Source organism: Oncorhynchus masou, chromosome 29 (assembly GCF_036934945.1).
Source record: "Oncorhynchus masou masou isolate Uvic2021 chromosome 29, UVic_Omas_1.1, whole genome shotgun sequence".
NCBI classification, from domain to species: domain Eukaryota; kingdom Metazoa; phylum Chordata; class Actinopteri; order Salmoniformes; family Salmonidae; genus Oncorhynchus; species Oncorhynchus masou.
The window spans coordinates 64,169,376-64,181,646 of record NC_088240.1 but is presented as its reverse complement, the minus strand read 5'-3'; the positions used below and the strand labels follow the sequence as shown (position 1 = coordinate 64,181,646).

At 43.0% G+C, this 12,271-nt stretch overlaps 2 protein-coding genes across 5 annotated transcripts in view; both read left to right on the top strand.

Annotated features, from left to right (window-relative positions):
- The first annotated feature begins 358 nt into the window (after positions 1–358).
- On the top strand, positions 359–3,664 carry elp6 (elongator acetyltransferase complex subunit 6). Its single transcript, XM_064945687.1, has 7 exons — positions 359–809; positions 897–975; positions 1,191–1,261; positions 1,430–1,554; positions 1,881–2,079; positions 2,701–2,859; positions 2,994–3,664. Exons 1-7 carry the CDS (start codon positions 756–758, stop codon positions 3,114–3,116), a joined length of 810 nt encoding a protein of 269 aa, XP_064801759.1. The 5' UTR covers positions 359–755; the 3' UTR covers positions 3,117–3,664.
- An 82-nt stretch (positions 3,665–3,746) lies between these two features.
- The window catches only part of LOC135520266 (sterol regulatory element-binding protein cleavage-activating protein-like), a 35,016-nt gene continuing 26,491 nt past the window's right edge, over positions 3,747–12,271 (top strand). The window contains exons 1-2 of one of the 4 annotated variants that reach the window (XM_064945680.1): positions 3,747–3,982; positions 9,088–10,129. In XM_064945680.1, the coding sequence (XP_064801752.1) occupies positions 10,062–10,129 (68 nt within the window). In that variant the 5' untranslated portion in view covers positions 3,747–3,982; positions 9,088–10,061. Of the gene's footprint in view, positions 3,983–9,087; positions 10,130–10,749; positions 11,014–12,271 lie in introns of those variants that run through there. The other 3 variants (XM_064945683.1, XM_064945682.1, XM_064945681.1) reach the window with 3 other exon arrangements.

The window sequence follows — 12,271 nt, the reverse complement described above, 5'->3', positions numbered from 1 at the left end:
AACTGTATTGCATGTATGGAAAGTAAATCACAGAAAATGTAAGTTGTGGTGGCAGCTGCAGTGAGGTATTTGGGTGTGTGAGACTTGACATCAGAAGAGTTACAGGGTGTGTTAAGTGGTGGTGTCCCATCCTTTCAGGTTGTTGGCCTGAGGTAGAACTAAATATATTTAAATAGTGGAGTAGGGAGATTTTTGGGAGGAGTGTACTTTTAGAAGGTAGGGTATTTGTTTATTTGTTTCAAGCAAAGTATAAGGGAGTTGTACTCCAGTCTAGTAGGTGGCGGTAATGCAACAATTATTGGATGCCAACCGCCGTTAAACTTCCTCGAAGAAGAAGTCGAAACGCTTTTCACATACTCAGATTGTCCCTCTCTTCGTGCAGTAGAAACTACGGTCGTGTATCATGCTACTTTTTCACAACAAACATTCGGAAAAAGAAATAGCTATGAATAGGGAATTGTTTTGAACATATTCAATTAATGTAGTTATTATTGATGAAAAGGTACTTTGAGTTGTTGTGATTTGTCCTGGATAACGCAAAAAAAAATCGTGTCAACAATCTAGCCAACTTCAAAGCCTCCCTCGACAGTCTGCACTAGTACTGTAGCTAGCTAAATGTACTTTCCTGGTAGTGTTAAGCTTTCATATGTAAAGACATTGGTTAAGATATCTAGCTAGCTATTAATAAAGTATTAGCAACTCACCAGAAGACATCCCAAAGATTCGTATGAGATAAATCTTCATCCCTTCTCAAGATGTTTGCAGAGCTCAACAGTATTCTCAATACTAGTCCTGACAGCTTCAAGCCGGTAACCCTAACCTCACCTCTAACAGTAACAAATTTAAACCCTTATGCCTAATCCTAACCTTTGGATTTATGTGTTTTTTTTTTACAGGGAGAGTTTATTTTAGTGTCTGACAAACATACAGACGCGTCCTTCCTCATTCACCATTTCCTCTCCTTTTATTTACGAGGTGAGGATTTATGTGAGTGGACTGATGTCTAGTTGACTGATACTTGTCTGGAACACCATGCCCTCTATTGATGTTGACTGTAGTGTTAGGTGAAAAGACAATAATAGAGGAAACCAATGGGGCCAAGTTGTGTACTATGATGCACTCTCATAAGTGGTCAAAAATCAAATCTGTTGAGGCCAGACGTGCTCAGAATTTTTTTGTGTCATTTACAGCGGGCTGTAAGGTGTGTTTCCTGGGTCTTGTGCAGTCCTTCAGTCACTACAGTGCAATCAGTCAACGGTTGGTGAGTATACTTATCCTCCAAAACGCTGGGTTAAACTTCCCCCCAGGCCCTCTTATACATACTGTGCAAGTAAATGTCTTTACAGTTGTGTATGATTTTCTGTTGCTTGGTGGAGATGTATTAACTACATTTTGTATGGGTTCTTTCATTGTGTTCCATGTTAATCAGGGTGTGAGTTTGACCCAGGCAAGGGAGAAAGGGCAGCTGGTGTTCCTAGAGGGACTAAAGGAATCCTTGGGGGTACTGCTTCAGGGAGAGGCCAGCAAAGGAACCCAGACAATGGACTTCCTCAGGTACCACCTGTCTGTAGTGTTGACTTTGATTAAGCCTACCCCTGGACTAAAAAGCATGTTCATTCAGTGCAGAAGCTCCATTGAAAGTGCTTTTGGTCCTACAATATCATAGACTTTATCTGGTTCTGGGAATCCAATATGTATTGTTTGACACACTCATACCTTTTTTTCTGATGTAATCGAAGCAGTTAATAATAGTATGAATCTGAAAATCTCTTCCTGCTTCATTTATCTCCCCCTCTATGTCTCCTTTCTTTCTTTGTCTCTTATCCCTCGCCCCCTCAATCTTTCTCCCTATCTCTCTGTTCCCTTCCACCTCTCCACAGAGATCCCAGTTCCGGCCTGCGGGGTCTATATGACTTTGTGCGGGACAATGTAAGGGGGGCAGTGGGTGGAGCTGAGCAGTGGGGTCCCCCTGTGCTCCTGGTGGATGACCTCAGTGTGGTCCTGAGTCTGGGGGTCAGTGTTGGGGCGGCGCTGGACTTCAGTCATTACTGCAGAGCCACTGTCTGCTCTGAGCTGCAGGTCAGATAATACAGTACATCACATTTTACATTTTAGTCATTTAGCGGACGCTCTTATCCAGAGCAACTTAGTTGGTGCATTTATCTTAAGATAGCTAGGTGGGACAACCACATTACACAGTCATAGTAAGTACATTTTCCTCAAAGTAGAAAGGGTGGGGGGCTGTGGGATGATTTAAGATATTCTTTGAAAAGGTAGGGTTTTAGATGTTTTCGGAAGATGGGAAGGGTCTCTGCTGTCCTAGCTCTAGGGGGAAGCTGGTTCCACCATTGGGGTACCAGGACAGAGAAGAGCTTGGACTGGGCTGAGTGGGAGTTGCTCTCCCATAGGGGTGAGAGAGCCAAGAGACCAGATGAGGCAGAACGGACTGCTCGGGTTGGGGTGTAGGGTTTGAGCATAGTCTGAAAGTAGAGATGGGCAGTTCCTCTTGCTGCTCTGTATGCAAGTACAATAATTTTGTAGTGGATGCGCGCCGGCTGGAAGCTAGTGGAGTGTTCGGATGAGCGGTGTGACATGGGAGGTGCACGCTATCACAAGCTCGCTGTCTCTCCATTGTCTGACTCTGTTCAAATAATCACACACATTCCTCTATCTACTATCCCTTTCCCTTTTGATCTGCAGGGCAGCATGGTGATGTTGGTGCGATGTGAGGCAGAAGAAGAAGAGGAGAGTGATGATGAAGGCTCAGAGCGGCTCCTGAGGGGCCTTATACACCAGTGCAGCCTCACACTCCAAGTACAGGGTCTTCCCACCGGCTACTGCAGGGACATCCACGGACAAGTCAGATGGATTACATTATTTGTGTGTGTGAGAGAGAGAGTGGGAAAAAAAGAGAGGAAAGAGATTGCATGTTATATGTAGTAGAAATCTGTTAAACGCATTAAACTGAACCGTACTGTGTGTGTGTGTTTCAGGTGGAAGTGTGCTGGCGAGGACAATGTGACAAGCAGCAGGCCCAGAAGAAACTCTTCCAGTACAAGGTCCATGACAAGGGGGCTTCCTTTTTCGCCAGGGGGATGTCCAGTGCAGTCCTTTGAGCCCTCAATGGATCCCTTCTGCCTCCCTTCCCATTCCCTCACCTCTCAGTCACATGGCTCTCTGGGCTCAGCCATAGAGAATGATAGAGACCTCTAGTGGCCAAAAGGCTATATTATCATGGGTGGCTATTGGACCTCCGCCATTTTAAAGTAGTCAACCTCATGGAACTTCCAACTTCATTGGCTGATTCCTCCTGGTGACTGTTGGAATCATGTCCAACTGGGTCATCAGAAGGGAGCAGTCAATTGTGAAGAAGAAAATCGACTACTTTAAAATGGAGATGCCTTAATGTAGCTGCCTATGCTGTCATATATGTAATGGCACAGCTACAAAGATGGTCATGATCATGAAACAGGTTGGGATCAGTTTTGAACTGGAGATGTGGTATTGAATTGAACATTGGATTTCCGCTTTAAAACCAACCCAGCACATGCATTGCAAAGCTAACATAGGAAGCCTGGGTGAATAGGTAATTTCTCAAGCGACATGTGAACTGACCTGACTAGGTTGCACTTGTGTTATACAAAACAATAAACGGCACATTTAAGACCAGTGTAGGAGTTTTTTTGGGCGTTGTTGGTCATGAAAGTAAAATACTGTGGTTTACAGTAGTAAAACTCGTTTTCAATAATATCCAGCGCGTGTCGCTATATCCTCATGCTTTCCTGTCTTCGGTGAAGTAAAGGGTGAGAGGTCGACAATTCACGCTGCTGATGAAAATACACAGTGGTGACATGGTTCTGTTGATGCAGTCAGTTTTTTCCAGTTAAGTTACTATAATAAGGAGGTTAAGACCGTACACGAATAGCTCCTGGATAGCAGGACCAGCACTCTCGACGAAGACACGAGAAAGTTATTCAGCCAGGCAAGTCAAGTGTAACGTAGTAGTTAGTAGCTAGTTAACTTTGGTGTGTGTTCACTTCGGTAGCTATTTGACTCGATTAGCCTGTAAAGCGGCCCATAATAATATTTAAACTAGCTAACGAAGTTAGACGGGTAGAACCTAGATTGAAGATCTAGGGTAGAATTTATCTGTGTTTGGCCGGGCGATGAACGCGGGACTCGCGATAAGGTGTTTTTTGGTAGCTAACGTTATAGCCAGCGAAGTTCGCTTAACTAATAGCTATAAACAGACGATGTTACTGGCATTACTCGGCAAATCGCTAGCTAATGTGATTATCTAATTGCTAGCTGCCTGCTATACTATCAGCGTAAGGTCAACAACACTGTCTTGCTGTCATGGATACGTTGCTGGTGTTGGATGCCATCATTCAGCAAAGTGTTAACAAGCATTTACCATATCTGCTAACAGAAGCTAGCTAACGACGTTACGCTTGATTCAAGCGTTGAAGCTGATTTTACAACGTTCCATATTGCAGAATTGTGGATTAACATTGTTTTTGACATTTCAGTTGTATATGGTAATACGAGGGAAGTAAATATTGGCTAGGTAGTGGCATTCAAATTAAGTTGCCCTGCATACGCTAACGTTAGCAAGCTAAGTAGCACCTGTTAAAGCTAACGCTACTGGTGACTCGTTTGACAGCGCGCCATCGGGAGGCCTGTAAAGTTTGTTCTCATGGCAGAAAACTAACACCAATTATTCACCCATCTAATTAATTACCATTAATCTAAGCATTGGGAAAACTTTCACACAATTGATTTGAATGAGATCATTTTTGACAAGTGTTTCTGAATTATGTTTTAGCAGTAGTACTAACTGTAATTGATACCAAATTGTGACATTAAAATGTAGTTATTTTTTTTCTGTCTGGGGAATTTATATTGTTACAGAGCTGCGCCACACCAGTTGGTTAACGTTGACCAAATGCAATTTGATTGGTCAACAGCTATACATTAATTGTGTATTTGGGCCCTTGTCACTAAAATTGCTTTGACATTTGAAAACGTCTGTTTTGTAGGCCTGGCCCAAACTTGTGTACTCTGTCACATCTGGCTGCATCGCAAATGGCCTAAAACATACTGTTGAGGTGCGAACTTGTTAAGCACATTTGTATTCCTGAACTTATTTAGGTTTGCTATAACAGTGGTTGAGTACTTATTGACTTAAGACATTTCAGCTTTCTTTTTAAATTACATTTGTAAAAATGTCAAACATAATTCCACTTTGACATTATGGAGTATTGTGTAAGAAAACCTTATTTCTCTCCAACTTTGTGCAAACATTTGTTTACATTCCTGTTAGTGAGCATGTTTTTCTTTGCTAAAATAATCCACCCACCTGACTGGTGTGGCATATCAATAAGATGATTAAACAGCATGATCATTACACAGGTGCACATTGTGATGGGGACAAAAGGCCACTCTAAAATGTGTAAGTTTTGTCACACCATACAATGCCAAAGATGTCTTAAGTTGAGGGAGCGTGTAATTGGCATCCTGACTGCAGGAATGTCCATCAGAGCTGTTGCCAGAGAATTTAATTTGAATTTCTCTGCCGTAAGCACAAAAAGTTCTGTTTTAGAGAATTTGGCAGTATGTCCAACCGGCAGATGGCGCTGTGTGGGCGAGCAGTTTGCTGACGTCAACGTTGTGAACAGAGTGCCCCATGGTGGCGATGGGGTTATGGTATGGGCAGGCATAAGTTACGGACAACACACACAGTTACATTTTATCGGTGGCGATTTGAATGCACAGAGATCCTGTGACAATCCTGAGGCCAATTGTCGTGCCATTCATCCACTGCCATCACCTCATGTTTCAGCATAATAATATACGGTCCCCTATCGCAAGGATCTGTAATCAATTCCTGGAAGCTGAAAATGTCCTAGTTCTTTTATGACCTGCATACTTACCAGACATGTCACCTGTTGAGCATGTTTGGGATGCTCTAGATCAATGCTTGTTCCAGTTCATACCAATATCCAGCAACTTCACACAGCCATTGAAGAGGAGTGGGACAACATTCCACAATCAACAGCCTGATCAACTCTATGCGACAGAGATGTCGTGCTGCATGAGGCAAATGGTGGTCACACCAGATACTGACCAGTTTTCTGATCCACACCCTACTACCTTTTTTTTAAGGGTACACTATATATACAAAAGTATGTGGACACCCCTTTAAATTAATGGATTTCGCTAATTCAGCCACAACTGTTTGGTGAAGGAGGAATAATGGTCTGGAGCTGTTTTTCATGGTTTAGGCTAGGCTCCTTAGTTCCAGTAAAGGGAAATATTAACCCTACAGCATACAATGATGTTCTAAATGATTCTGTGCTTCCAACTTTGTGGCAACAGCTTGGGGAAGGCCCTTTCCTGTTTCAGCTTCACAATGCCCCTGTGCACAAAGCGAGGTCCATACAGAAATTGTTTGTAGAGATTGGTGTGGAAGAACTTGACTGGCCTGCACAGAGCCCTGACCTCAACCCCATCGAACACATTTTGGATGAATTGGAACGCTGAATCTGAGCCAGACCTAATTGTCCAACATCAGTGCCCGACCTCACTAATGCTCTTGTGGCTGAATGGAAGCAAGTCCACACAGCAATGTTCCAACATCTAATGGAAAGCCTTCCCAGAAGAGTGGAGGCTGTTATAGCAGCAAAGGGGGGACCAACTCCATATTAATTCCCTTGATTTTGGAATGAGATGTTTGACGAGCAGGTGCCCACATACTTTGGTCATGTAGTGTTTCTGTGACTAACAGATGCATATCCGTATTCCCAGTTGTGAAATTCATAGATTAGGGTCTAATCATTTTATTTAAATGAACTGTTTTCTTTAAATGAACTATAACTTGGTAAAATTGTTGAATTTGCTGTATGTTGCATTTTATAATTGTGTGTGTGTGTGTGTATATATATATATATATATATACACACACACACACACACAGTACTAGGCAAAGTTTGGACACACCTACTCATTCAAGGGTTTTTCTTAATTCTTACTATTTTCTACATTGTATAATAATAGTGAAGACATCCAAACTAGGAAAAAACACATGGAATCATGTAGTAACCAAAGAATTGTTAAACAAATCAAAATATATTTTATATTTGAGATTCTGCAAAGTAGCCACCCTTTGCCTTTGACAGCTTTGCATACTCTTGGCATTCTCTCAACCAGCTTCATGAGGTAATCACCTGGAATGCATTTCAATGAACAGGTGTGCCTTGTTAAATTGTGGAATTTCTGAACTTCTTAATGCGTTTGAGCCAATCTGTTGTCTTGTGACAAGGTATGGTATACTGAAGATAGCCCTATATGGTAAAATACCAAGTCCATCTTGTGGCAAGAACAACTCAAATAAGCAAAGGGAAATGACAGGCCATCATTACTTTAAGATATGAAGGTCAGTCAATCTGGAAAAGTGCAGTCGCAAAAAAACAATCAAGCGCTATGATGAAACTGGCTCTGTTTCAGGAAAGGAAGACCCAGAGTTATCATTGCTGCAAAGGATAAGTTCAGTTGAGTAACCAGCCTCAGAAATTGCAGCCCAAATAAATGCTTCAAAGTTCAAGCAACAGACACATCTCAACATCAACTGTTCAGAGGAGACTGCATGAATCAGGTCTTCATGGTCGAATTGCTGCAAAGAAACCACTACTAAAGGACACCAATAATAAGAAGAGACTTGCACGAGCAATGGACATTATACCGGTGGAAATCTGTCCTTTGGTCTGATGAGTCCAAATTTGAGATGTTTGGTTCCAACCGCTGTGTCTTTGTGAGATACAGAGTAGGTATGATGATCTCCACATGTCTGGTTCCAACTGTGAAGCATGGAGGTGTGATGGTGAAGGGGTGCTTTGCTGTTAGTGCTTTTATTTACAGTCGTGGCCAAATGTTTTGAGAATGACACAAATATTAATTTTCACATTTTGCTGCTTCGGTGTCTTTAGATATTTTTGTCAGATATTACTATGGAATACTGAAGTATAATTACAAGCATTTCATAAGGCTTTTATTGACAATTACATGAAGTTGATGCAAAGAGTCAATATTTGCAATGTTGACCCTTCTTTTTCAAAACCTCTGCAATCCACCCTGGCATGCTGTCAATTAACTTCTGGGCCACATCCTGACGGATGGCAGCCCATTCTTGCATAATCAATGCGTGGAGTTGGTCAGAATTTGTGGGTTTTTGTTTGTCCACCCGCCTCTTGAGGCTTGACCACAAGTTGTCAATGAGATTAAGGTCTGGGGAGTTTCCTGGCCATGGACCCAAAATATCGATGTTTTGTTCCCCGAGCCACTTAGTTATCACTTCTGCCTTATGGCAAGGTGGTCCATCATGCTGGAAAAGGCATTGTTCGTCACCAAACTGTTCCTGGATGGTTGGGAGAAGTTGCTCTCGGAGGATGTGTTGGTACCATTCTTTATTCATGGCTGTGTTCTTAGGCAAAATTGTGAGTGAGCTCACTCCCTTGGCTGAGAAGCAACCCCACACATGAATGGCCTCAGGATGCTTCACTGTTGGCATGACACAGGACTGATGGTCGCGCTCACCTCTTCTTCTCTGGACAAGCTTTTTTCCGGATGCCCCAAACCATCGGAAAGGGGATTCATCAGAGAAATTACTTTACCCCAGTCCTCAGCAGTCCAATCCCTGTACCTTTTGCAGAATATCAGTCTGTCCCTGATGTTTTTCCTGGAGAGAAGTGGCTTCTTTGCTGCTCTTCTTGACACCAGGCCATCCTCCAAAAGTCTTCGCCTCACTGTGCGTGCAGATGCACTCACACCTGCCTGCTGCCATTCCTGAGCAAGCTCTGTACTGGTGGTGACCCGATCCCGCAGCTGAATAAACTTTGGGAGACGGTCCTGGCGCTTGCAGGACTTTCTTGGGTGCCCTGAAGCCTTCTTCACAACAATTTAACCGTTTTCCTTTAAGTTTTTGATGATCCGATAAATGATTGATTTAGGTGCAATCTAACTGCAGCAATATCCTTGCCTGTGAAGCCCTTTTTGTGCAAAGCAATGATGATGGCATTTGTTGCCTTGCAGGTAACCATGGTTGATAGAGGAAGAACAATGATTCCAAGCACCACCCTCCTTTTGAAGCTTCCAGTCTGTTATTCGAACTCAATCAGCATGACAGAGTGATCTCCAGCCTTGTCCTCGTCAACACTCACACCTGTGTTAATGACAGAATCACTGACATGATGTCAGCTGGTCCTTTTGTGGCAGGGCTGAAATGCAGTGGAAATGTTTTTTTGGGGATTCAGTTCATTTGCATGGCAAAGAGGGACTTTGCAATTAATCTGATCACTCTTATATCATTCTGGAGTTTTGCAACAAAAAAATGTTGCTTATAAAATGACCTGCTGGACAAAAAAGTTAAATATCGACTTATTGACATTTTGTACACTTTCACATTTTCAGACACACTTCTCCCATTCATTCACCTACTGTATGTTTCATGCATGTTTATAACACACATATCCACACATTCACATTGTATACAGTTTTCTTTAAAAAAAGCAGATATTTTATTCAACTCAGTATGTGAATGTGAAGGTATTTTTTTTTTTTTGCGCAATACACTACGTAGGCCCACTGATTTTCCATTTAAATATTTATTGTGTCTCATCACTAAAGCCTTTATGACAGGTCGCTCAACGTTTTCATTGTAGTTTTTGGACTGGGTTTTTGCCATTTTCAATTATATAATACTGGTTACTGATTGACTGGGCCAGTTTGCTCCCTGTGTGTTTGTAAATTGATGGCTGTAAATGAGTTGTGTCGCAATAAAGCCTGCAGGCATTAGTCCCAGCTGACATTGACTCAAGAATGTTCTGTACAGTTATGGGGCATGATAGTTGAGGAGCAAGTACTCAGTTCACTATGGGAGAAGTGAGCTGAAATACCATCTTGCTGCTTCTCAATGCAGCCTAAAATCTCTGCATTTATGGTGCTACTTGCCAGGAGTCTTAGCTTTTGTATGTTGGGTTTTAAGACGCCTTACACAGGTGTGGATCATGGCAATGGACTGTATAGGATCTAGTGATGCCTTCAAACTGGGGATTTTAGGAAGCATCGTTAGGAGGTAAGCATTTATTTGGTTTACTTCAGGCACACTCTTCATCCGAGCAGCATATGATGAAATCTTAAGCCTAGTCTTGTGTAACTCTGTTACCAATTCCTCCATGAGCTAGCAAACATGTTTCTGAGAGAAGCGTGTCTGCACATTTGTTGGAAAATGTAGTCTACCGGTACGCACCATTTCACCTCTATTCATCTTATTTTCCTTTCCTGGGAACTTGCAACTAGAAAAACATGTCTACAGTCCACACAGGCTACTATGTAAAGAAGAGGTTTATGGTTTCGAGAGGCATTTTTGTCCCTGACTTTCTCGCACATGTGCTTTTGGAACATAATGACTTCCTCTGTTTTGTCAGAAGCTGTATTGTTTGCTGTATGAGTGGTTAAGCAGGTAGGCCTACTGAAGGTGAACTGCTGCCCCCTCCCTGAGCTGGGCTACTGCAATCCATAGTGGCACGTGTCTCAAGACTTGGCATCATAAAGTCTCTGTGGTATTGCTGGCTGGGTCCAGTCGTTTTTTTTGGTCTTAAAATGCCTCATAGTCTGAGGTATGCACTGACTCACTATCATGTGCAGACTGACTTGACTGCCTGCCTGATGTGTGTACAGAGTGTTACCTGTTAAGTCTGCCTCACCCGTGTAGCTGCAGGATGGAGAGACTAGGGGAAAAGAGGTAGTGAGGGTGGGGGCGTAGACCTGTGAGCCTCCTTGTGGCGTTTCCTATCCCAGATTAACTCACTGCCGGAGATGATGTTGAGCACCTGCCAACTCGGGCCTCGCTTTCCTGCACCACAACACCATGGAAGGACCGAGGAGATGGACGCACAGGGCATAATGGGACCTACAAGCTAGATATCAGGTCAATATGTAGAGCAAAGTAGAAATGGGGTGAGTCAAGGCACTCGAGGTCTCTTTGATTAAATTCAACCCTCGGTTTACCCTCTACCCATTGTGTTGGTATGTGTGTTGTGCTGCCTGCTGTGTATATAGAGTATTTATAGTGGAAAATCAAGCCGCTCCAGAGGTAGGCTAAATTCCCCAGAGGAATGTTTCCAGAGTTCTCAGGGGGTAGAGCTGAGCCAGTCAGTCACACTTTGGACTCTGTTGTTTTAAGCCAAGGATCTCCGTGAAACCTTTTAAAATCTGGTGCTTTTGGGGGACAAAGGCCAAACAGGCATGAGAGGCAGCCAAGCTTCCCTCTGAACAGGTACTGGGACAGAAATGCACTTTTTCCGATATCTATGGTGTTTCTGATGGGACAGGGAGTGAGAGGGCTTCTCTTTGGTTTCTGCAGTGTGTGGCCATACAGGGGTTTGAGGTGTTTTGTGTAATAAGTTGGTAATAAGGCAGACCCGTCCAAAGCAACATGAACACAGGCTACGTTCAGCAGCAGCTGATTATGTGATGAGTGCCGAGTATCCTCCAGGGTTGAGGCCAATTCAAATTGAGGAAGTAAAATGGAATTCCAATTCAATAATATAAAAAATACCTATGTTCATTGCTTTAATCCAAAGCTTTTCCATTCATTCATTTTAAATTCAAATCACTTCCTGAATTGACTGCATTCAATTTGAACCCCAACCAAATCAAATCAAATCAAATTTATTTATATAGCCCTTCGTACATCAGCTGATATATCAAAGTGCTGTACAGAAACCCAGCCTAAAACCCCAAACAGCAAGCAATGCAGGTGTAGAAGCACGGTGGTTAGGAAAAACTCCCTAGAAAGGCCAAAACCCAGGAAGAAACCTAGAGAGGAACCAGGCTATGTGGGGTGGCCAGTCCTCTTCTGGCTGTGCCGGGTGGAGATTATAACAGAACATGGCCAAGACGTTGAAATGTTCATAAATGACCAGCATGGTCAAATAATAATAAGGCAGAACAGTTGAAACTGGAGCAGCAGCACGGCCAGGTGGACTGGGGACAGCAAGGAGCCATCATGTCAGGTAGTCCTGGGGCATGGTCCTAGGGCTCAGGTCCTCCGAGAGAGAGAAAGAAAGAGAATTAGAGAAGAGCATATGTGGGGTGGCCAGTCCTCTTCCGGCTGTGCCGGGTGGAGATTATAACAGAACATGGCCAAGATGTTCAAATGTTCATAAATGACCAGCATGGTCGAATAATAATAAGATAGAACAGTTGAAACTGG